General features: G+C 38.5%; 1 protein-coding gene across 3 annotated transcripts in view; it reads left to right on the top strand.

Annotated features, from left to right (window-relative positions):
• tbc1d4 (TBC1 domain family, member 4) overlaps nt 1–26,410 on the top strand; it is a 43,550-nt gene extending 17,140 nt beyond the window's left edge. The window contains exons 10-23 of one of the 3 annotated variants that reach the window (XM_054787581.1): nt 565–687; nt 2,224–2,283; nt 4,435–4,649; nt 7,851–8,000; nt 11,879–12,033; nt 12,639–12,830; nt 15,181–15,342; nt 16,045–16,203; nt 16,314–16,414; nt 17,128–17,271; nt 19,962–20,121; nt 20,192–20,361; nt 21,582–21,761; nt 22,081–26,410. In XM_054787581.1, coding sequence (XP_054643556.1) covers nt 565–687; nt 2,224–2,283; nt 4,435–4,649; nt 7,851–8,000; nt 11,879–12,033; nt 12,639–12,830; nt 15,181–15,342; nt 16,045–16,203; nt 16,314–16,414; nt 17,128–17,271; nt 19,962–20,121; nt 20,192–20,361; nt 21,582–21,761; nt 22,081–22,320 — 2,211 coding nt within the window. In that variant the 3' untranslated portion in view covers nt 22,321–26,410. Of the gene's footprint in view, nt 1–564; nt 688–2,223; nt 2,284–4,431; nt 4,650–7,850; nt 8,001–11,878; nt 12,034–12,638; nt 12,831–15,180; nt 15,343–16,044; nt 16,204–16,313; nt 16,415–17,127; nt 17,272–19,961; nt 20,122–20,191; nt 20,362–21,581; nt 21,762–22,080 lie in introns of all 3 variants that reach the window. The other 2 variants (XM_054787580.1, XM_054787582.1) reach the window with 2 other exon arrangements.
• Nucleotides 26,411–26,750: the final 340 nt, after the last annotated feature.

Genomic DNA, 26,750 nt, shown 5'->3' with positions numbered 1-26,750 from the left:
ACTGGTGTGTGTGAGTGACGGGAAAAAAAGCTCTCATTTGCGTGGAGGAGAAGAAGTCGTTTGGTAGCACCACCTGTACTTCCAATTGGAAACAATGAAAATAGAAATAATCTCTTCCAGTGTCAACTGTCACCGTTATAAATCCTTTTGACGGTACAGGCCATGTTTTAAAGTCATATTTTTACCATTTTTAACAGTCATACAAGTGTAAAAAGAAGTTAACCGAACTGTCACACAAATGTAAAAGGACGTTTTAACCACCGTCGATGGTCAAAAATGAGACACACACGTTAACCTCTTAACACACACTTTTTAAGGCTGCAGAAAAGCCCCCCCCCAAAAAAGCAAATACGTGTGCGCAGATCTTGCTTAACTGATGTCCCCCATGATATGCCGAGGTCTTGGTGACATCATCCTATGGAGTGACCGGAACACAAAATCATCCCAAATACAAAGTACGACCTCAGAGGCCTTCTGTTTTAGGGGTTCCGCTGTAAAATAATCAGTCATTGTCGTGACATTTGTATTATTTACGATCATTTCCCTGCTGGTCATTGTCCTTAGAATGTGGCAAACAACACGTCGGCGGGGGACGGCGCATCCACGGGCAGCCGCTTCAAACTGGACATCCTTAAAAATAAAGCTCGCTCGTCCCTCACCAGCTCTCTGGAGAACATCCTGGCTAGGGTAAGTGTCTCTGCCTCAGGCGGCTGGGTGTGTCTGCCACAGGACACCCGTCCATGCCTGCTGCTTGTTGTCATTGTCCTCCAGGGGATTTGGATTGACCCACATCTGCAGCAGCAGATAATAATACATCAGTAGCAAGATCCAGGCTGATCTCAGATCTGAGGCCCCTGATGCCATCTGTTATTTTCTTACATGCTTTATTGATCACCAAATAGAAGAAAACAGCTGGGAATGATTTGTGCTTAATACAAGACTGGTTTGTTAAAGTGATGATGTAAGCTTCTCCCACTAGGTAGAGCAACGACATTTTATTTATGCATTGGATCAGAAATGCACAAGGATGCCCTGTGGGATACATTGTGGTTGTCGATGACCTTGCGTTTTGAGTTGGTTGTGTTTGGTCGTTTGTGAACAGAATTACTGTACATGACTACTTAAGAGAAAACCTCAGAAAGAAGATTTTTGTTTGTAATAAACCTCGTGAAATTTGCGTTTTTATCAAAATTTTGGCATATTAAAGCCATAGAAATAATAAAATACAACTAATGAAAATCTTATTTAAAATAAATATTATTACATTGTGAAATAATTTTTACAATAAATGGCAATTGTGATTGAATTGTGAAATATTTAAAACAAATAATTATTATTCAATTATAAAATATGAATACATTTTAAAAATAATTTTAAGATTTAGTATCTTTCAAATATTATGACAGAAGTTGCCGTCAACTTCTGTGTTTGAAGTTGACGGCAAGAAAAACAAGATCTACTGTCAGAATCTGTGTTTACTGGCCAAGCTCTTCCTGGACCACAAGACGTTGTACTATGACGTGGAGCCTTTTTTGTTTTATGTTTTTTGTTTTTTGTTTTTTGTTTTATTATAATTTGTTTTAAAATAATGTATTTACAATTACAATCTATATACTTTTTTTTTAAATTAGTATTATTAATACTAATGCAAACAATAATAGCTTTTAATGTCATTTTTCATTCAAAACGTATCCCAGTACTGATGCTCAAATTTGGGTATACTGAGGGGAGGTATTGATGAATAAATTCAGTTTATAAAAATATTAATAACATTTAAAATATATATCCTTCCATTCAACTTGTCGTCATTAGAGTCACGGGTAAGCTGGAGCCTATCCCAGATGGCTTTGATGGAGAGGCGGGGTACACCCTGGACTGGTCGCCAGCCAATCACAGGGCACATATAGACAAACAACCACTCACACTCACATTCACACCTGTGGACAATTTAGAGTCTACAAACACACAAACACGGGAGATCATGCAAAGTCAACACAGAGGTTTTCCAGCAGACATTCAACCAGGATCTCCTGACCGTGCGGCCAACATGCTAACCACTAATCCACTGTGTGGACATTATTGTCAATAATTCAATATGATCAATTATTATTATCAATAATAACAGTAATAGTTTTTAATGTACTTTTCATTCAAAAAAGAAGATGAAAAGTTGTCCAGTGTGTCTCATTCATTCATTCATGGTTGTGGCTGTCTCATCTCCAGGGGGCCAGCCGGATGCGAGGCCGTTTGGGAAGCATGGGAAGCATGAGCAGCTTTGAAAGAGTGAGTGTCCTACTGAGTATTCTGGGAATTACCATCTCCTTTTCATTTTTTTTTTTCTTTCTTGGAAAAAAATGTGATACATGATGCAAATGTCAGTGCGGGCGGTCTTCCAGTCACATGGGAGCATCATACTGCTGCGAGCTCACGTGGTTACACAATAATAATACAGAGGACGCAAAGCAGTGCAAGGCATACGCTTGCCAGCCAGCCATTTGGACTGTGGTGACACTGTTGTGTAGAATGTGGAACCACAGTGTGACACAGTCCCTGTGGCTACCTCGTAAGACATGTATGAAATATAAAACTGCAACGGTGTGGAAAGGCTGTTTTTCCTAAGAAAAAAGTTCTACATTAACAGAGATTTTTCAAGTAACCTCAAAAAGTGTAATTTTTATAATAATTATGCTTACATTTTGTGATGCTACAAAATTTTGTAGGCTCTTCTTATGGAAATGCTTTTAAATGTTTTTTTTTTTTTTGTGTATCCTGTCCAGCCATTAGGGCAGATGGTTTTGTAGATCTAAATGCCCTTACGTGCTCAACAGATTTGCTCTGCAAAGAAGAAGAAGTGTGAGATACACTTCCCCTGTTATACAGAATTTATTTGACTTTGATGTTTTGTTGTTATGCAAATTTGGAGTGGCCGGACCGGAGCAGGAGGGGATAGAGAAGAAGAGAAACGAAAACAGAGAGGGGAGTGCGGGGATAAGACAGGGACAAAAAAGAGGCAGACAAGGACAACAGCAACAGCAGCAATTGTGACCAAAACAAACAGGACTACATCAGCAAATGTCTGTGACGACTACAGACAGAAGACCCTGACGGAAGGGGCAAAATAATATCAACAACCACAATGATAATACTGCATTGAGACAGTCATACAAAATAGTAACTATGATAGTGATCAGAATGACGATAGCTGTAACTTTTAAATGTGTTAGAGCATATTAAGACTGCTGAACAATACTTAACAGTGTTAAATCAGGGCTTTTTAAAGTAAATATTTTGCTTTTTCTGCTCGTTTTTCAACAACTTCTCATACGAACATAAAAAAATAAAGTAAAAAAAATTAAAGTAAATAGTAATAAGTAAAAAGAAATGCCATAAAAGTAAGAATATTCAATGCTTTTACATTTTAATTCGATTTTCATTGTAAACAAAAATGAACAAAATGCTGTCGTGACAATTTGTCAGATTTTCTGCTATTTTTTTCTAGTAATTTCATTACATTTTGTGTCCACGGATTCAGATCCTATAAAAGTGGGGACTACGCAATGCTTTCAAATGTAATTTTACGGTATATTACAAGAAAAACAAACCTAAATTAACAATGACTTCATGCAAACCATTAATGTACTAAATGTCAATAAATTTAGGGAATGTTTTTAGGGCTTTTTAATTTTTTTTTAATGCATTAAAAAATAACTGCGCTTTTTTCAAGAATAAAAAAAAAACAATCCTACTAATTTAGTGCATTTTATTTTGTTCCAAATTATTCTACTTTCCTGTCAGAACTGAGTTGTACTTTAGAAGTAGGGAATAGCAATATTGAAAAAATGTTTTTAAGTGAATGATTATTTTTCCCAATATTCGTATTCTCGCTTCTTGGATCTAGGGACATGTGGAAATAACATTTTTATAAATCTAGCTAAAAAAAAGTTCACACGTTAGGACATGCCAGTCCCTTTTCCTTTTTTTATTTTTTGCTTTGGTACTTTGTTAACCTTGTGATGTCGTCAGGATGCCAGCCAGCAACTCCAAGTCAGGATTTAGACTTCTGCTGAGTCTTCTTCCTGTTTTTTTGTTGACATGCGAGAGGGAAGCGAAGCACACGGGCTTCACCTTACTCGGCCAATCACAACACATTTAGCTGACATTGGTAGTATGTAGTGGAGCAAATAAAGAACGTGACGCTACTGTACTTCCTTTAAACATGTCACCAACACACGTGAGTCACATGGCGAGGCCAATTAGCATACAATGGATGAGGGCGTTGCGCTAGCAGATGTGTGCATGGAAGGGACAGGAGTGTTATTGACTCAGCGAGTGCAGAGATTTAAGATCTTTTTTTAACATGTAGCCTGACTTTGAAAGTTTCCCAGGCAACACGTACTATCCAGTACAGCTAACCCGAGTCATCCTCTCCAGCAGGATGAGGAATCCACAGATATTTCTCCGCCGGTGTCCCCGCCTCCTTTCCCAGACGACGACCCGGAAGCCGGCCTGCAGTTCCGTCGGCGTGCTCACACCTTCAGCCATCCGCCCGTGAAGAAGCGCATCTCCTTCGAAGGCCCGTCCAGCGGCCAGGTGAAGCCGGCGCCTCTGCGGAGGCAGCAGTCGGCCACCCCGGAAGCGCTGCAAAGCAGGTAACCAAACGGCGACTGGTTTTAGTTGGAAATAGTACGAAAAGCTTAGCACCATGACGCTGTTTGAACTTGACGATTTTTCAATAAGCGTCTCACATTTATTTGGTGTTACAGAAAATGGAATTATCGTGCTAGTCAAATGTTGTTCTGCAAAACAGTCCACAACAAATATGGCCCACATTCATTCCTTTTGCCATAAAAAAATCTAAATTTTAACATAAATGTTTAGCTTATATATTACAAGAATGCATAATGAGAAATTGTAATGTTAAAAGAACAGAAATACAAGAATAAAGTTATTATTATTACCGGTATTAGCATCAACCTATACAGTAGATACAGTAGATTCATACACGGTAGAATCTATTCGCAGTTGGGCCTTCGCTCCCCTTCAAAATTTGCAGATTCCTTTTCTATTGCTTTAAATGGTGAATGTCAGGGATCTACCGTACGTGATTGTTACACTTTGATTTTGACATTCACTTGTTAAAATTACAACTTCATTCTCATTACATTACTTCTTTTTCTCATAACATCACTTTTCGCTTGTAATATTATGGACTTTCCACAAAAAATTGCAACTCTATTCTCGTGGCAGTGCAGCTTTATTTTCGTCTCATGTTACGACCTTTGTTCCACAAAAAAACACATTTTAAAATATTGTAAGCGTTTTATTTTTATTCTTAATGTGTTGCTTGTTTTCCGTGTCTCGTATGGCTAAATATTACCATTATTACTTTTTCATAAAAAGTATACGTTTGGTGTAATAATATTGTAGTTTTTTCCCCCACAGTACAGCAACTTTACACAGTGGTGCCTTGGTTAGTGTAATTAAGCTGTTCCAGAAGGTCCCACTCAAACCAAAATGGACCATAACCACTGCAAATTTTCCCTTGGAAAATGATGTAAATAAATCCAATGAATCCGTTCCAGAAACCCAAAAATGAATTTGAACACAAAACATATTTTATAGATAATTAGAGTTTTACATGCCGAAAATGATGCAAAAAAAAATCTATGCAGAGAGGTCTGTTAATGACTTTTTTTAACATGCACAGCTTTACATTCAAAAAACAATGAGACAAACATGACATGAAATGATGAACATGAGCTTGAGTTTGTCTGCACTTGCAAACTCGCCATGCCTAACGACGCTGTGTATGCCTGTTCTTTTTTTTTTTTTTAATTTTCAAACCAGCCTCTGCTTGCCTTAAATCCGTCAATAGACTCACTCGTTGCAGGCGCTTCTTTTTTGTTTTTGTTTTTTTTACATCACCTCTGAAACAGTGTCTCCAGCTCCCGCGATGCGTTGATCCGCACCAGCAACAACTTCTTAACATCTTCAGTGTTTTTTTAGTCTCTGTTTTGTTAACACCGTTACTCTTTTCGCAACATTAGCTCACTTGATGAGGTTGTTATTCTTTAGGATGGTACTTATTGTTCATGCGGGCGACCAGTCCATCCTGGCGAGATCGGCAACACGAACGGATGCCATCTTCGTAATTTGCGCTAAATTTTTCTCTTCTTTTTCACTAAAAGGACTTTATGCAAAAAAAAATGCAACACTTCGACTTTATACGGTACTATCCAATTTTAACCCTTAGTTTCGTGGTATTCCTACTTGTATTACGACTACTTAGGGGTGTCACGATACACGGGATTGGGTCTACGAGAACGAGACGATATTTTAACTTTTAAGAAAAGGACAATGAAAAAATATTTGACAAAATATTGTAAACTACTAATCCAATTTATATGTTACACTCTTCTGCACTCTGCATGTGTACTACTGGCCCCGCCCCCACCCCCCGAGACAAAGAGACTGTATGACTGACAAAAAGGCTCACTTCGTTCATGCTGTTGTTCTATGGAATACATGCGCCAAGGTGCTTGTTAGAGATGGTTAGTATTACACAATAGAACCCCCCGTAGAATTAAACAATAGAGGTACTATTTCTTGAACTTTGTACAGACAGGTTGCTTGACAACCTTATCTGCTTGCTGCAGCTTGCTTCACTTAGAAGACACTCACACACACACACACACACACACACACACACACACACACACACACACACACACACACACACACCCTAGACCAGGAGTTCTCAATTATTTTCAGTCATGCTCCCACTGGGGGACAGGAATGTTTTCGTGCCCTCCCGATTGGAAATACGATTGAGAAACCGATCATATCTATTTATTTATCTGTACTGTACAGACTGAACTCGAAACTGAAACCAGCGAAATGTAACAAAACGGAGAGCTGTGAAGCATGCGAGCGTATTCTACAGTCAAATTGCATTCCCAGTACAACAAATGTGTACGTGTCGGCAGGTCTGCACTAATATTGAAAGTCCTCCCTGCCTCTGACAGTTCACACCGCACGCGCCCCCACCCATTGGTTTCATGCTGTGGAAACCAATGCACAGAGTGAACTCTCTTCCGACCTATTTGAAGGCAAGGACCGAGGAAAACAGACATGCATGCATGTGGCGATATACTGAGGCCGGCAAAATTCGATTTTTTTTCAGAACGAGAAATCTTGTCAGGTTTTAATCTCCCGAGATCTTGTGACACCCCTACTACTACTACTACTACTACTACTACTACTACTACTACTACTACTACTACTACTTCACCATAACATTACTTTTGTCACTTTTTTTTCTCCTGACATGACTACTTTTTTCCCATAATGACTTTATTCTCATAGTAGTACGTATTTTTTTTTACAAAAAATACAATATACAGTACAATTTCCTGCAGAAAAACATACAACTTTATTCTCGTAAGGAGGGAGCTTTTTCTTGTTAAATTACGATAATCACTCCAATGCTGATAAGACGATTACGTTGCGATGCACGAATAGTAAGGAAAACAAGAATGTCCCCTGGAGGTGCAAAACATGTCCGTTTTCCACTAATGATATCGATATGTTTGTACCAGATCGTACTGAATTCATCAATCATTTTCGTGGTTGATAAAGCTGCAGTAGTAGCTGTTGTTGTTGTTGTTTAATCATCTCAACACATATAAATATTCCGCTGACTACACAAACACACACAATGTGATTTATTTGCAGCCCCTCACGACTCAGCAACAATAACATCACATGTTTCCAGCATCAGGCTCCCTCTCTTTTCCCCTTCCTATGTGTGTAACGTGTTTGTCTTCCATGTGTGGTCGGGCGCTCCACAGTCCCGTGGCCGTGTCGAGAACGCGCAGTTTGTCGGAGAGCCAGTCCTTCAGCCTCCCCTCCTCCTTCTCCACTCCCACTTTCCTGAAAAGCTTTTACCAGGGCTCGCTGGGCTCCCTCAGCTCGCTGACAGACAGCGGGAGCCTCAAGAGGTGACGCTCCCAGACAAACTGGCTGAAATCATTACTGCTATTATTTGACAGTGCTGGGATGGCAGTAGTTGAATACGTGTTGGCTGTCCAAACCCTTTAACACCCAGCTTTTTTAGGATTTTTCTGTCCTTTCCTGAGAACATTTTCCCGCTATTTCTTTCCTGCTGGACACGCCCTGTTCCTGTTTGGCTCAGAAGTAGAAGGGGATGCTGATACACCCCCAAACCTCCTTTGTCATGCTTGCATGTGGATGTCGAGCTCTTTGCTGCACAATTCAACCCCCTAAGCCAGGGGTCGGGAACCTTTTTGGCTAAGAGAGCCATAAAAGCCACGTATTTTAAAATGTATTTCCGTGAGAGACACATATTTTTCAACATTGAATCCAACTAAATGTGGGCATTTTTAAGCAAGACCTCTAAAGTCTCTAAAGTTATTCTTTTTTTTTAACATTGTTACACTGAAGCTATCCAATAACAAATAAAATACTTCTTACCATTAATGCGACTTCTGGTGCTGCGTGGTTTTGCGCCGTGCTCCGTTTCTTTTTCTTTTACCATCTTCTTTGTCAAAAGGGTCGGCTCTACAGAATTAGCGAGCTGACTATTTGATTAAAGGAAGGGAAGTTCACTTCTTGACATCTCAATGATGCGAGTAGGCTACCGCACTATCCAGTGATAATCGAATTTTGGTGTCTGACCCGGAAAATATCGGAAGGACGGCTGGCACTGGCTCTGGCCACCCCGCATTGTGGTAACAATGTGATTTCTGTAATGTACTTTAAAAGGTCAGCGAACCCGAGCCATAGGTTCCCAACCCCTGCTCTAAGCTGATGGTAGCTTGTATTAACACCAGCCGCCCTGACTGGCAAAGGAACAAGACTTTGAGCATCAAATGTGACACTCAAGTGAGCGTGGGTGTTTGCTTGGCGCAAAGTAAAGGTTCATATTTGAATTATTAATGACATTCTGCCGAGCAGACCCTTGTCAAATGTCACTTCCACAGGATGAGGGCCATCCTCTTTATATCACTGAATATATCATGGGTTTTTTCTCCCACGTTGTCTTTCAAAGAGGCCCTTAAAAACAAAGAAACTACAACATCGTCAATCGTAAATAGTCATGGAATTAAAAACAACATCACATTATAATGTGCAGTTGTAATATACTGTAGATATCTTTTTTGTAAAATTGAGAGAAAAAAAAGATTTATGACTGAATATTACAAATTGTTTTACAAAATATTAAAATACAACTTTTTTTGCCAAAAAGTATGGCTTTTCGTAGTTTGATATTTATATTATAAATAATTGGTTCTTTAACACGTTACTGCTTTTTCTTGTAGCAACTGCTGTATATTTTTGTATGTTTTTTTTTTATTTTTGTCCACAAAACAACATACCAGAGCATACAACTTCTTGTAATATTGCAAGTGTTTTTTCCTGGTAACTTAACTCGATTTTTTTCATATTTTAATCAATACTTTGTTGAGACTTTTTTCCGTTCTGCGGAGGTGTCAAACTCAAAGGCCGGGGGCCAGATTTGGCCCGCCATATCTATATATGTGGCCCGCGAAAGCCTTGAAATAATGCATGTCAAAAGGACACTTATTTTAATATTATTTAAAAAAATATTTGTATATATATATATATATATATATATATATATATATATATATATACAGTATATAGTCATTTTATTATTATTAATTTTGTCTTTACTTTTTTAAGCTTTATTTTTCATTCTTTTACTTTTATACTATTGTAAAATTATATTTACACTATTGTATTTTTATATGTATGCTGTATGCTGTAATTACTTAATATAAATATATTTAAATAAGTAAAAAATGTTATATATAAAAATTGCTTTTACAATAATTAACATTTACCGTTATGTTTACTATAAATAATAAAATAATGTATTAAAGTAAAAACAAAATATTACTAACAAAAAACTTAAAAAATATATATTTTTTAATCAAAAAGACAATCTTTCTTGCTAAATGTATTTTTGTTGTCAAATCCAATGTAAAATTACTATTTTTTTTATTAGTTATTAACGAAAAATTAATGTAATAATCAATTAACAAATGTCTAAAATAGAATTATAAAAAGTGGCCCTCTAAGGATAACCATAACTGCGATGTGGCCCACGGTGAAAACCAGTTTGACGCCCCTGCGTTACGCCATGACTCAGTTCTTCTGGAGCGACGTTTTTTACGAAATGTACAAACATATTTCTTGTAATGTTGCAGCTGTTTTATGGTTACTTTCAAACTTGCTTTTCTTCATATTGCGGAGGTTGAAGAAGTACTTTATTCTCACAATATTGCGACTTTTTCACGTTATACTTTGGCTCGATTCTCCTAATGGAACGATGTTCTTCAGTCAATGTGCAACTTTATTCTCATAATATTGCAACTCTTTTCTCGTTACCTTACCGCTTTATTTTTTCATTAATTTGTTATTATCATGACTTTATTATCCTCATAGTGCAACATTTCGATTTTACTGCAACTTTTTTCCGCAAAGCTACGGCTTTATATGTGTGATATTTTGTATGAATAAATGAATAAAAGTAATACAATAAAATAATAATACATGAGATTTTCTCACTACATTTCAAATCTATTTTCATGATGATATGAGTTTTCATATTTTTTCATATTTTTAATATTATAACAACCGCAATGTGGCCGAGTAGTTAGCATGTTGGCCACAAAGTCAGGAGATCGGGAAGACCTGGGTTGGAAGCTGCGCTTGGGCATCTCTGTGTGGAGTTTGCATGTTCTCCCGTTCGTGGCGTTCGTGGGTTTTCTCCGGTTTCCTCTCATTTCCAAAAACATGCATGGATTGATTATGACTTTGTTGGCTTCATAGTACAGTTGTCCCTCGTTTATCGAGGTTAATTGGTTCCAAACTCCACTGCGATAAGTAGGAGTAGGAGTAGTAGAGACCTGTGGACATGAAATAGCACCCCAATAGTTACTTTTACACTCTTATTCTTTGTTTACGTCACATTGCGCAGGCTACGGGATCACTGCAGGGACATAACACACGGCCACTGCTAACATAACAAGCTACCGCGCTAACTAGTTAGCCTCTCCAATTTACGTACTCTAAACTTAAAGTGTTTCGAACGGAGTGGGGAAGAAGGACAAAAAAGAAAAAAACGTACCACTTTCACACAGAATGGGAGGAGAACCTTTTTTTCCACTCACTCCCAGCCATGGCTTGTCAGCTCGGCTCTGCTGGCTCAACAAACACAAAGTTGTTTCCATGTTATGTTTATGTATTACATATTATTTTCACACACACAAAAACATTTCTTTACACTAAAACAACTTTTGCGCTTTTATTCTCACATGTTATAATATTTCATAATATTTTACTTTTCTTGGTTTGACTCCTGAAGGAGCTTCTCAATAAAACTAGCAGTCGCTATATGCCGAAAAAGTAAACTTCCTTAACAAAGACAACGAAAAGTTCCAACAAAAAGTTCATTGACGCTTGTTCCTGTTTTTCAGTCGTGAAGTGAAAGCAAAGATGCATTGAATGCGTTTGACTGAATCCGAGGCTGCTCCTCTGTGATAGCAGCTCTACTAGGACACTTGAAGTGTTCAGTGTTTGTTGCACAGCCATCTTCTGAATTGTTGAATGCCTTCTTGCACAGTTTGCTTCATTAACATATCTAATGGCTGCCACATGTTTGCTGTCATCATCCAGCATCATCCCTTTAACTCCAGTGTAAGGTTTCATCTGTTGCTCCTGTGCGGACAAGAGTGTATGTGTCTATTGTAACACTATACTTGGACACACTAATGGTGTGTGTGTGCGTGTGTGTGTGTGTGTGTCTTTGTGGCTCCGCCCACGTCTCCAGCATCAATTGCGAAGGTCGGAAGAGGACGCTTTCAGGCTGCAGCAGTGACTCTGTGAGCGGAGCCCCGCCTCCGAGCCCTCGGAGGGTCTCCTGGAGGCAAAAGATCTTCCTGAGGGTCGCCTCACCCATAAACAAGCCCTCCATGCATGACTCAGGTGCCGTCAATCCGTCGATCACTCTAATCGATGACTGTTCTGCTGGGGAGTTAACATAGCTGTTATTTGACACTGACGATCGTGGGGGCGCATTACGTTTCACGCTGCTGGCATCGCTTAATGATTCCAGGCATTACTTGGTGTTTAATTCATTAAACTAAATATATAAATATATGTAAAATAGTGTAGTAAAATAAATCATACAAAAGTAATTTACTTTTTAAAATACTATATTTTCTTATAATTTGCCAACAATAAAGATATTTTCATTCATATATTTTTCTCCTTTGTTTAACATGCTTTACTGTCACAAAAGTGTAATCGGTAATATTGCAGATTTATTTTTTATTTTTTGTAAATATTAAGAATAGTCATAATATTGCATTTTTATATTTTTTGGTCCAAATTATTACTTCTTTCTGCAAGTGATACTTAAAAAATACAACATTTTTATCAAAAAAATGACATCTGAAATGGAAAAACAAAGAATTTACTCATTGAATTCTAACTTGTTCGATGTCTAGAGTCGCTGACGGGCCGCTAGTGCCCACCTGCTTAATGCATTGTTCTTATGCATCCTGATTACTTTCCTGTTGCTGTTTTAGACCAGTCGGATGCCAGGGAGCTGTTGCCGCTCTCCCCTCGCGCCCCGGACTCACACGAGGACCCTCTGGGGCGTCGCCTGGCGGGGGAGCATCCAAAGAGGACGGCGGCGGACTACAGGGTGTTGTGGAAAACCGCCATCCGCCAGCAGATTCTGCTGCTACGCATGGAGAAGGAGAACCAGAGACTGGAGGGTGAGTTAGTGGCTGCAGTGTTGGTAGCTGTCACAGCAAGCTTAAATAACGTCTTGGTGCATGTGAGATGTATTTAGACGTGTGTGTGTGTGTGTGTGTGTGTGTGTGTGTGTGTGTGTGTGTGTGTGTGTGTGTGTGTGTGTGTGTGTGTGTGTGTGTCACGTTCACACATGCATCCACATAAACATACAAAGAAGTAGGTCAAAGTGCATGCTATCTTTTTCCTGTTTGGGGAGACAACGCATTGTTACATTGTTGCATTGTCGCCCTCTAATGGCCACTATTGTTGACAACACGTATTTAAAAGTGATCTATCTACAGTATCATCCATGACAGTAATTGGACGACACATAACGTTTAGCAGTTCATATTATGTGTGTTATTATGTCCTTGTAATTACATATAAGTGACGAAATAGTAGTATGTTTTTTTTTTGTTTTTTTTTACTTTAACCACTCACAGACATAAGACGTTTTTTTTCACTAAACGTTTTTCGGAATTTATCTTCATAATAATGGAATTTTCCCCCCTCAGTTTTGGCATTTTTCTTGTCACATAACTTTAGCTGACGTTATTCTTGTAATATTTTATTCCGTTATACAAAAAAAAAATACACATACACTTTTTACACATTCTTTGTAATATTGTAAAGTAGTTCTCTTGTAACGTAAAAAATTTTTCTTCTTGTAAAGTAACATGTTTTTCTCCACAAATAAGTAAACTTTATTCTCATAATATTATGGCTCAACCCCCGCCCTCCAAAAAAAACAAAGGATTTGGGGGTAAAATTACAATTTTGTTTTGTAGTCTAAACCTTTGAACTAAAAATAGGACAATTTTTTCACAATATTGCAACATTATTTTGGTAATATTACCATTTTGTTCTGTGAATAATCAGACTTTTTAAAAATATACGTTTTGATTATTGATTTCATTTTTTAAAAGTATTATTCAGATTTTTTATTAGAACTATTATAAATTATTTACAATCGTAATTATGTTTTTAAAATCTGAATTAGTATACTTGTATTACAAATTATTTTTAAAAATGTAAATGTCTTCATTTCCATAAAAAATAAGATTGCAGCAATAATTCTCATTATTTGTGGGGGGAAAAAAACAAAAGCACCCCCCCGCCCCCTTCCCACCTCGCCCCCAATACATGCCTTGTCCTCTGAAGTGGAGTAAGCAAACACCGTTGGTCACTACAGGAAGACATTTGGTATTATTATTTACAATGCAAAAGTACATTTTTATTTATTTGCTTTATTTTTTCTGTTCAAAACACCAACTGATGTGTTTCCTTTTGTGTGTGTGCTGGTGGGAGAATCTAACAGTGAATAACTTACTGTACCTCAATAGAAGGTAAGCGGCATCACTGGAGCTCACTGGGAGAAAGGCGGGTGCTTTTTGGAATAAAAAAAAATGTTTGCATGGCTTTGGGTTCATAAGTGTTCACTTCAGCTCTTGTTGTCCTAGATCAGGGGTGCCCATTACGTCGCAAAGGTAGTGTGGGTTGATCGCATAAACGTCACTTTGTAGCTGACATTAAGCTCCCCTCCTGATTCGCTGTTGCTCCCCCCGCGGAAAAGATTAAGTGGTGAACAGACAGTCTCAAGCTACACACAGATGCAACTTTCATCTTTATTACTCTGATTACGTATAAACTAACTCAGCGGTAAGATGCCTGCATTGCTAACAAAAGCTATGCGTTCACTTACAGCGGCTAGTTGTGTAGAAAAACAAGTCAACTTTTTGAAGGCTTTGCTTTGCGTCCTGAACTCCACTATAGAAGTGTGTGTTTTCTACACTTTTGTTTGTGAAACTGCTATTTCATGATTAATTGGGAAATGTGCCCATTGCTGACATCTTTTTAATATGTTGCCTTGACTTCGGCTGCAGTGTCTTTTGCATCAACATTTGAACTTCTTGGATATCTGTAATGTTTGATAGCAAATGCTGTCAAATGACATATTACCGGTACTCAGGTTATGTACACAACTACTGTGCAACGTACATAAATACAGTAAATATAATACACATGTATATATTTATAAACATATTTTCTGTGTTTAGGTAGATCTTTGGGACTTGATCATTTTAAAAGGCGCTAGCAAGGTGGAAAAGTGTGAGCACCCCTGACCTAGATGGTGTGTTCTTGTCTTGAGGCTTCAAGCATCACTGATGATGGTGTTTATCGTGGTTGTTATTGTGGCTTTTGCTGTCATACGGGGCTTCTGGTAATGGAAGGTGCGAGGGATGGTGCTCATGTTGAAACAGTGGCACCCACAAGTTGGCTGTAATTTAGTATCAAATATAATACACACATTTACTTCTATGATGTGTGCAGCGAGCAGGGATGAGCTGCACATTCGCAAGATGAAGCTGAGCTACCAGGAAGTGGGCCCCGACTCCAAAGAGGCGCAGGCGCTGTGGGAGAAAAAACTGACGGCACCGGGAAGAACCACGGTCCTGCAGGACAAGGACCAGCTGTACCGTTCACTCTGCCAAGGCGAGAGAGCTCTAGCAACAAATAATCTATCACAGTAATGCTCAATTCTGATTGGTGCTGCAAGTGTTTGCATTGCATCAATGCTAAAACACAACTAACTTCAAAATCCTACATTTACCGTAATCATTTATAAAATCTAAAAAAAAATATTGATTATTATTTGGTATTTGTGATTAGGTGATTATTTAGTGAAACACTATATTATGCAATTTGTATATTTAAATCTGAATGATTACATATGTACAGTATGTCAGTGCAAATAAAGTATGCCATTACCATAGTACCAAATTATAATAACTAATATTATATCATTCCAATTAATCATCATTATTCTTAGTAGTAGTAGTAGTAGTAGTAGTAGTAGTAGTAGTTTTATTACTATTGTTAATATTATTCCACTTCACACAACAGTACACAATAGCCTTCATTCATGATATCGTCCAATCAGATGTATGATATTGTGATGAGGTTATATCTTGGTGAGAGCTGTTTCTAGTTCTGTATTTTCATCTCTCATGTGGGTAACATTAGGTAAACATTAGGAATAGCACAGGATTTAATGCCAATCAAAACTGAGCATTTTTATCTTTGTACAGTGTTACAGTAGCAGGTGTACCTAATGTTGTGTCCGGCGTGCTCACATGTGCCGGGTTTGACTGACGTACACTTTTGGCACTCATAAACTGCTGTTGTTGTGTTCAGGTGTTCCCAAAAGTCGTCGTGGGGAGGTGTGGCTGCTGCTCTGCCATCAGCACCGGCTGTGTCACAGACTTCCTCAGCGCCAGCACGCCCCCGACATCCCTTACAGGGACCTCCTGAAGCAGCTCACCGCCCAGCAGCACGCCATTCTGGTGGATTTAGGTGTGCAATGCTGTTCGAAGACGTTGTCATTGGGGAGGAAGCGCATGAGACGAATGCAGCATCATATGTATCACCGTGTCTCATGTATCATGTGTGTCATCTTATCTCAGGCCGGACCTTCCCCACCCATGAGTACTTCTCAGCCCAGCTCGGTGCTGGACAGCTTTCCCTTTATAACCTGCTTAAAGCCTACTCTCTGCTGGACACGGAGGTACAGAACTACGAGATGAATATTTCAACCACAGAGTAAATGCAGTCATTTTTGTTCCTATAATAACAATAGTAATGATAAATAATCAGTCCTTATTCGGTCACACATCCCACATAACACAATACAGCAAAAAACAAACCTCTGCTTGTTGCTAGGCAGAATATGTACCCGCAAGTCCAAAAGAAAAGTGCTACACTGCCGCACACAGCAGAGAAAGGACAGGGAGAGACGACAGGAACAAACTCGGGCAGATTGTACATGAACCCAAACACAACACTAACTTATGGAACCAGGGATGTCCGATAATATCGATGGGCCCATATTGGCATAAAATGTCCTCTTCTCATGCCCATGCCTCTTATTCTTATTGTGATTATTATTATCATTATCATCAACACTGCTTTAATGATAAAATGCAGGATAGTTTAGGTCCATCGCCCAGTTTTAACAAAACAATACTAGCGCTAATATAATAGAAATTCACACATAAAGCAACTTCAGTCAAGAAATGATGAAAAGTACAATATACAAGTGTATCATTACTAAAAGCATAATTGTAATGATTACAAATGTCACTAAAATGATTAAAACAAAATTTCACAACAGTGCTGGTTTGAAATGCTAACGCAAAATGGCCATTGTAGTGGACACACACATTCTCTGTGCCGCGACGTATTCATTTTTGCTCTATTTTTGCATTCATTTGCGCGCAGGTGGGCTACTGTCAGGGCGTCAGCTTCGTGGCGGGTGTGTTGCTGCTGCACATGAGCGAGGAGCAAGCATTCGACGTGCTCAAGTTCCTCATGTACGACCTTGGCATCAGACGCCAGTATAAGCCTGACATGGTCTCTCTGCAGGTGAGTGCAACGGAGAAATGTACACTATAGGTTTTATTTCTATAGCATCATAGTTGACCTGTATGTGCTTGTGTAATGCCACAAGGGGGGCAGGAACAGTACAGATCAATAAATACAAATAGAAACAATAAACATTCTAATTGTGTGCATGTCTTCAAAAGCAAAATTCTGCACCAATTCGTCTTCTTTTTATTCCGTCTCGTTTTCGTCTGCTTCCACAGCCCACGTTTTTCAACTTATTCCAAATATTTCAACACAAAAATGTTCCACCTGTTCATGCAACGTGTGCTCTCTCTTCTCCACGTTTCTAAAATGTCCAAATGTCCCCAAATTTTAAAATTTCCACAAAATGTTCCCATTGAAAATGAATGGGCCATTTTTCGACCATCCACAGTTGCTACATTTTTCAACGGATTCAAAACGTTCCAATTATGAAAACGCTCCACTAATTAAGCACTTCAAAATTCACTATTTCAGACATTGAACAAATTCCCACTTTTTCCAAATTTTCCCAATTTTCCGGAGCCCAAATTTTTCTTTTTCTAAGAAAAGTTTCACTGCCCACATTTCTCAACCGATTCAAGCCATTCCGACATCAAACTGTTCAACACGTTGAGGACAGTAACTCTCTCTATTTTTCAAATGAAAAAATGTAATAAAATTTAGCAAAATTCCGGTTACCTTTATGAAGATGCTACTATTTCCACATTTCTCATCCGATTCACCTCATTCCAACATCAAACCATTCGACAAAGTCAGGACAATCATGCTATGAGCCACAGTATGAAAAATTCACAATTTTTGCTCAATTTTAAATTTTTCCTAATGCTTTGTTTCAGTGGGCTTCTTCCAATAGACGGCCAATTTCTCAACCGAAGCAAGCCACTCCAACATTAAACTGTTCAACACGTTCACGACATTCAGACTCACAATATTTATGCTGAAGAAAAATTCCAAATTTTCCCAAAATTCACCCTTTTCGCTAAAACTAATTACCTGCTGTTACTGCCACATTTCTCAGCCGTTTCAAGTCATTCCAACATCAAACTGTTCAACACATTAAGACATTCAGGCTTTCAATATCTATACTGAACAAAAATTCAACATTTTTTACCAAGTTAATACTTTTCACAAAAATTCCCACATTTTTCCTCGGGAACACAAAATGCCTTTGATCTAAAGACTCCTAAATACTTCCACATTTCCCAACCCATTCAAAGCGTTACAACGTCAAACCAATCAACTAATTCAGGACATTCTTGCTAAAACACGCTCATTCTATTAAACGAAAATTCAGAATGTTCCCCCCAGATTGCACTTTTCTGTAAAAACTAGTTAGCTGCTACTGCTTCCACATTTCTCAACCGATTCATCTCATTCCAACATCAACTCATTTGTGCTATTAGCCACAGCACAAACATTTCAACGTTTTTTCTTCTGGAACGCGAAATGCCTTTCTTACGATACTAAATGCCGTATATTGCGCTATCATGCTAGATGTTAGCATGCTAATGCTAGCATGTAAACATTAGCATAGTAGCATTTTTCACTATTTTCATGGGTGCATACAGTACATATATAACCACTCAGCACTATCATGCTAGGTGTTAGCATGTTAATGTTATCATGTTAGTATTACCAGCCCACTAAAATTAGCATAATATCATTTTCCGTTACTTATTTACTGTTATTTTCTTCAGCTCATCTTCCAAAGTATTCCTACAGTCATTCTACATTTCAAAATTCAGCCATTCTACAACGTTTCAGTTAAACTTCTGCATTTGCAATTCCGCATTTCGGGCATTCACGCGCAGTTTCGACATTCTCTAGTTATGTTATCATGACTGTATGATTATTGTTGCAATTTTTATGATTATTATCTAAACAGTAATAACCCAATTTATTTTCTTCATTTCTTTTTTGTTGTTTGTTCTTGTTTGAAATGCACCCTTGCTGCTTCGTTCTCGGATAGGTCTCCCTTGCAGAAGAGATCTTTGATCTCAATCAGACAAAGTCTATAATAAATAAAGGATAAACAAAAATTTAAATGGAAATATGTAAGTTCTTCTGAAGTTATTCGAAAAATAAAGAAAATATTGAAAAAATGATGTATGATTGTTGTAATTATGTTGTTTTGTTTTATTGTTAGTTGTATTGTTTTGTCACGCAACCTCACTATGCCAATGATTGAACAGCGTTAATAAAATACACGTGGACAAGAAGTAAAGTAGCAGGCCCAAAAGTGTAACGAGTAAAGTTTATTTTGTGAGCTATTGCATTCTTGAAAGCAGTGCTGGATCCGTGTTGGCGTATCCCAGCGTCCGCAAACATTTGCTCAGCCTTTAAATCCCGACCACACCTTCACGTTTGCAAGTTAGAGCACTCGTTTAAACATCAGCTGACCTCCCGTCAGCAGGTGTGCTAATGTTTAACGCCACCGCTCGAGACTTCCTGTTAGAGGTTGTGAGGACGGGAGACTCCAGAGGAGGACGGTACCGACGTTTTTGTGGTTGTTTTTCAGCTTGCGGTGACTTATTGTAATGTAATGCACTGGAAGTGCAGTGCATGCCCCAGCAAGCCTCCTTTGCTCAGATCACCCAGCAGCTACAAAAGCACACATTGTTCTCCCTTTAATCCACAAATCATCTTATGCGTGTGTTGCTGCATGTTTTGTCATTTTGCGCTTGTAGATCCAGATGTACCAGCTCTCTAGACTGCTCCACGACTACCACCGTGACTTGTACAACCACCTGGAGGAGTACGAAATCTGCCCCAGCCTGTACGCGGCGCCCTGGTTCCTCACGCTGTTCGCCTCTCAGTTCCCCCTTGGCTTTGTGTCTCGCATCTTTGGTAAGCTTGAGTCGACCACTATTCTGTTTTAAATAAGAGGATGCACCTAATTTTTGTTTTATTTTGTCAGACTTTCTGTTCATCCAGGGCTCGGAGGTGATCTTCAAAGTGGCCCTCTGTCTCCTGAGAAGCCACCAAGGGGAGATAGTGGAGTGCGACAGCTTCGAGAGCATCGTGGACTACCTGAAGACGACGATTCCCACACTCACGCACACTCAGATGGAGCAGACCATCGCCAAGGTGAGAACATCCCGTAAAAGAAATGTATCTAACATGTATGTTCGGCATAGGAAATCATCTGTTCCAGGGTCAAACTGTGGTCATCGTAAAAGTTTGAAGTTACATTTGATCATTTGTCTTGCAAGTATAAAAAAAAATAAATAAATTAAAAAAAAAACTTAGCCAAAAGTGAAATTGCACAAACAACTCATAAGAAACTGAATGAAGTCGCAATGTGAACACTTGTTAAACATCCGTAATGGTCATGCAAGTGTAAAAAGAAGTTCATCACTGCAAGTTCAAGTTGCTTTTCTCTTAACTCGTGCTGTTAATTATGTTCATATTATTCCAATTTATTTACTTTATTGTTACGTTGAGAGGAAAACTGTGCTTTTGTTTTGGGCCTGATTCAAATATTCAAAATAAACATTTCAATCAATCATTATGACGTATTTCTAACCATCTGCGCTTGTTTTACGTAATAATACAAACAAATTATTTTTAACTAAAATTTAAGACGTTTAAGACGTTCTCACGACGTTATGAATTCTTTGTCTTGATAAAATGACATTTTTGAAACATAAAAAGAAAATGATTCTGTTGACATTACTACTCCTTTAAAAATACTCCTTTTTCTCCTAACACTACGAAAAATTCTGCTGTTTTTTTCTCTCAATGAAATAACCTTTTTAGTGATAATTTTTTTTTATTACACTTTTTTTTGTTTCAAAACATTCTTACTTCTTTAAAATAAACAATGTTCTCGTAATAATGTGGAAAAAATGAAGCCTTTTCTTTTTTAAATGGATAAAATGACAAAAAAATGTTGAACTTAATTTTTTTTGTAACATTACGACTTTCTCAACATCCGAAATGTTGTTACTTTACTTTATTTATTTTTCAAAAATACAAAAATTGTTTTGTGTGCATTTTTTTCCGTAACATTCTGAATGCTTCCAGCCCTCCCACTCTGTTTTCTTTATTTTAATAATTTGAAAAGAATGTCACTTTTTCCCTTGATCAAATTAAACGTTTTTTAGAGCATAAAATATTTGATCGCATGTTATGGCTTAAAAAAAATGTAAATCCTCGTAATACTTTTGTCACAATAATAAACATGTTGTTCAGTGAACATTATGTTGTCCTGCCTTCCAGTGTAGGAGTTGCACCCCAAATAACACAGTAAGATGAATTGCTATTAAATGTGCTACAACGTGGACGCACTCTGCTGGTGGCTTCAGGTGATGGAGATGGACATCTCCAAGCAGCTCCACACGTACGAGGTGGAATATCACGTGCTGCAGGATGAGATGCTGGAAAGCGGAGCGCCGCTGCCTGACGACCTGGAACGCTTGGAGAAGCTGGAGAAAACAAACGTGCAGCTGAAGAAGCAGAACATGGAGCTGCTGGAAAAACTTCAGGTATTATCATTTATTCACGGATTATTTTTGTTGTTGTTTTTGATGTCATTATTTAATTGTTATTATTAACTGCATATTTTGGGTTGTAATTCATATGGAAGATTTGTCATGTGACTGGTCAGGTGTCGTATCGCAGACATCCTGTAGATGGCAGTGTAATAAAAAGAGAAGAACATGAGCGAGACCCAAGACCCAAGGAAGGTTGCATGTTCTGAGCAAAAGACTTGTTATTAGGGGTGCTCTCCTTTGGGCTTTTAATTCCACATTTAAATTTACAGGTTTTTTGAAGTTTTTAGTCAAGCATTGTGTCCCATACCAGGCGGCCCGGCAGAAGATCCAAACCCTGGAGACCAACGTGGAGAACTTCCTGTCGCGTGAGAGCAAAATGAAGCACGTGATCCGCTCTCTGGAGCAGGAGAGAGCGTCCCACCAGAAGACCATAGAACGCATGCGCTCCTGCCTTCCCCCCGATGCCCTGACAGATGTGGAGATGACCCACATCAAAACGGGACCCAACGGGAAAGCCAAAGCTGGTGCCAAGAAAGGGGCTGGCGACTGATGTGGGACAGTCTGGACCTGAGACATGAAATGTCATCGTGTTTGGAGGTACAGTACCAGGGCGTACAGTCGCAGTCCGTTTTTGGTACTCGGTGCACTCATACGACTAAATATTGGACTTAAAGGAAAACTGATTGGATTGTTGCCCATCATCCTCAATCCTTATGTGAGACATGAACACATACCTGTATGTCTTTCTCTTTTTTGTGCTTTCTAAAGGTATAAAAACAGCTAAAAAGACTTGGCTAAGAATGCACATATGGGAAACACTTAGCTCGCATATAAAGCCTTCTGAAAAAACCTCCAAAAAGCGCCAACAATGTTCCATTTGCGTATAATGCGACATTGTTATTATTATTACAAACACTGTTACGCCGATCGAACTACGTTACTGGCGCATTGACACTTCACCACACCATGCCGGCTAGCGACCTAGTGACCTAGCTTCATCACACACTCGCCCGCAGCGCTAATGCTTCAAAGTACCAAGAAACTGGTTAATACTGAACATGGTTACTGCATGTACAGTATATAAAACCAGAAGACATTTTTGTTGGTTTTTGGAGGTGTTTTAATAGCGATCCCATTACATGCAGTAAGGAACTGTCTATTTGTATCTGTTTTTATATCTTTACAACGCACGCAAAAGAGAAAGAAGTGTGTTCATGTCTCACATAAGGATTGAGGATGATGGCAAAATTCCAGAAAAAAGTGCAGTTTTCCTCTCAAGGTTCAGTGGAACCTTCAAGGTCAGTTCCAGGGGAGCATTCCTCACAGGAAATCATGGAAATAGAAATAATCCGCTCCAGTATCAAACTGTGGCCACCGTTAAACCTTTATGAACTAAATTAGTGTAACATTCTTACCTACTTTCTTCTAACCGTAGAACCGTATTTAACTGCCTCGGCAAAGGCAAAGGCAGGATATTGCCTCAACTGTGTGCAACCCTGTCCCGTCAGGATGAAATAGCCTTTACACACAGGCATTTTCCTGCCTCTGCCACAACTCTGATGTTCCTTCCAAATTGGAAAATTCCTGTGCCGATTTTGTACCATTCATGTGTCGTGTCGGTGCCTTTTACTCAAAACAGTCAAAATCGGAAAATTAAAAGGGGCCGATTGTTGCTGAAGGTGCAATGCATCTTTTTTTTTTTTTTTTTTTTTAACAATCTTCAGTGTCATGCAAATGTTTAAAAAAGTTAACTGTTGGAATTGGAATAAATGGAGCAAAAAAAAAAAAAAAGTTAGGTTAAGTTGGATGCTCGCTGAACTGAGGTCTGGCGGGATTTAGTGATGTTTTGCATGATGCCATTCATGTCCAGGGTCCTTCTTTTGGAACAAGTCTCACAAAAAGCCAAAGAAAAAGTTGATCTTTTGTTGCTTGCTCAACAAGCAAAGAAACTTTCGCAGCAATAATTACTTTCAACGAAACGAGGCGTGAGACGTGAGTGTTGGGTGTTCAGTTCAATTCCCCCCCCCCCCCGGCCGTGGTGGCACCCTGTTACCACTCTCATACGACCTCCCAAGCTGGGAAATTGGAGCGTCAACAATCAAATATAGCATTGATGTTTTTTTCTTTTATACGGAATGCTGACGTGGGGAAAAGAAGAGTAAAAATAGCGGAGAAGGAGCTATTGTCAATGAAGCTGTAATGCATGCATGTCGTCCTGATCTTACAAGTGTAAGAAGAAGTTAAGCACGAAACCTGGCAAATGCGGGGAACATGCCGCAATCGTGTGTGCTTTTGCACAGCGACACACCGAGCCGCGCTCAGATCATTACATGACGTCAGCGCCCACGACAATTGCTTTCAACACAACAGGGTGGGTAAGCATCGGGTGCTGATCCTTTGATGTTCACTGAACTGAGGTCCCTGTATGTTTTTTTTTTTTTACATTCGTAACCATCATCCAAGTTTAAAAAGAAGTTGGAATTGGAATCAACGAAGCAAAAAAATGAGGTCTGGAAAGATTTGGTGATGGCATCCATGTCCGACCTCAGTGGCGTTCCACTGTAACCTTTCGTACCTGTTGCAGAGTGTTCCTCAGCTGCCGAGTGGCAGAACCTACCCCAGTGACAAGGCACTGTGCCCCCTGCTGGTACAACAATGTACCACAATATGAACATCAGCCGTTGGGCTCTTTCAGCTGTCAAAGGGGATTTATTTGAAGTAGCTTGTCATAAAGTATCTTTTTGTTGCTGTTGAATGTCTCTGTCGTCCAAAGAGTGATAACATTCAACGTTATCAGGCAGTCGGTGTGTCTCCTCTGGAGGAGGAAGTGTCTCTTTTGCAAAAACTCAGACAGGATGTGAGGTCGTCTGCCTCGTAGGCTTCCTGTGTGACTGACCGCAGTGTCGCCTCCAGACAGACACCACCCCACCCGCACCCCCACGCTTATGCTCGCATTGAACTGTTTTGCTTTCGACAGGTTTGGGGGGGGGGGTTACACGTATTAAAGCCACATTGAAAAGAAAAAACTAAACGAACGATGAGAATATTTCGTAATAACATGAGAGACAAAACTCTGAATTTAAATTAAAGAAATAAATTGCAACTCAAACAAAAAGATGTCGATACCATGAGAGTTATGTAATATTTTGAAAAGAAAGTTATACTTTTAGGTTGGTGTGAGTATTCTGACAAACAGTCCTTCGAGTTATTCTGGTAACGTTACGACTTTCTCTTAAAAAAAAAACTAAAAACATCGTAGACTTTTTGTTAAATTGATAAGTAGATACTTGGCACTGACGTCGAAGAGAAATTTGAAAGTTCCTTCTTTATTCTTGTAATATAACGCAAAAGAAAAACATTGTTACTATGGGAATAATGTCGTGTGGGAAGTTTTTTTTTTCCCCCCAGAATATTATCATATGTATTTTATTAGAATTCTATATTATGTTTGTCATGACATTGTGATTTTTTTCATTCATTTTCTTCACTTCATTTTTTATGCTTTTTTGGGGGATTAAAAAATGACTTTTTCCGTGTACTAATGAGACTATTTTTGATAATATTCTTGCAGAATTACATTTTTTTGCTTGAAATTTTAAAATGGTCTTTTTTTTTTTGTTTTTTGAAAATACTTTTTTTCTGTCAGAATTTTAAGTTTGGGATTGCCTGCCTTGTACTTCTTACTTTGGACACTTGGTGGTGCTGTTTTGAAAAAAGCTCCAGCAATGGTTGGAAGAAGAGTGGTGTTATTGATAGGGGATGTGATGGATGGAGAAAGGTTGGGACACCGCTGGGCTACGTTTAAACTCATTATACACAAAATACATATGGTGTGTAAACAGGAGTTCACAACATTCAGCAAGGGATTGAAGTTGGTCACATGATCAGTCTCAGACATGAGACGTCGGAAGTGAGAACTTTCAGGTTTCTGTTTCACAGAAGGTGTTTTGCGTTTGAAAGTGCCAGTCGCCGTCTCCTCGCGCTCCGCTTTGGTTTCCACGTTTGACTCACCTTGTTGCGGTCCTGACTGACAGTCAAACACACTGAAGTCTGCTGGCCTTCCCGTCCTCGTCAGTCTTGGTCTTATTCTCACTTTTCACGTCCAAGAGAACATGTTGTTCTGCTAAGTGGTTTTTCTGCATACATTCAGCAGCACTTGCCTTATTGATCATGATCACTTTGGATGATCTACACTTTTTGTGCTGCACAGAAACTCAACCAAAGTGTTTGGATCGTTTAAAAAAAAAAAAAAATCAGCGAATGAATGAATGGGAGAACGTGTTTTGTATGTTCACTTTTGATTAAAGCTTGAAAACCAAATATTGGAGTCTTTATTGACCGTCATTTTATATGAGGGTGACACTGAAAAAGAAAATAAATGACCTCGTTAAAATTTTATTTTAAGATTTTTCTGGTAATTTTTTTTTTTTTTTTTTCATGGACATTTTTTTTTCGTGGAAAAACGTTTTCCTTGCACTATTACGACTTATTATTATTTTGGTAACATTGTGACTTTTTCCTCAAAGAAATATGGTTTCTCGTAAAAATGTCAAATGTATTATTTGTTTGTTGGAAAGTATTGATTCTTGTAACTTGTAACATGCTTTTCTCCTAATACAATTACTTGACATTGCAGTGTATTTCTGGTAATATTGCTTTTTTTCCCCCTTCTTTTGGTAACACTACAATTTTCTTAAAAAAAATAAATTCTTATTCCACTTAGAATAACACTTTTTCTTCAAAACGTTTTTACTTGTTATTCTTGTAGCAACTTCCTTTAAAAAAAAAAAAAAAAGACTTCTTGATTAGTCACAAGATTTTTTTTAAAATAATATTGCAGTTTTATTGTAACTTTTTTCTTATTCTTTTAGTTTACTTCAGTTTCGTTGACATTACGTACATTACGTTTTTCTTTTGCTATTTTTTTCTTCAAATATGTCCCTCGTTTGTCGCGGTTAATTGGCTGACTGCAATAAGTGA

This window comes from Dunckerocampus dactyliophorus, chromosome 9 (genome assembly GCF_027744805.1).
Source record: "Dunckerocampus dactyliophorus isolate RoL2022-P2 chromosome 9, RoL_Ddac_1.1, whole genome shotgun sequence".
Taxonomy (NCBI): domain Eukaryota; kingdom Metazoa; phylum Chordata; class Actinopteri; order Syngnathiformes; family Syngnathidae; genus Dunckerocampus; species Dunckerocampus dactyliophorus.
Note: the sequence above shows the minus strand (reverse complement) of the source record. Positions and strands in the feature narration are given on the sequence as shown.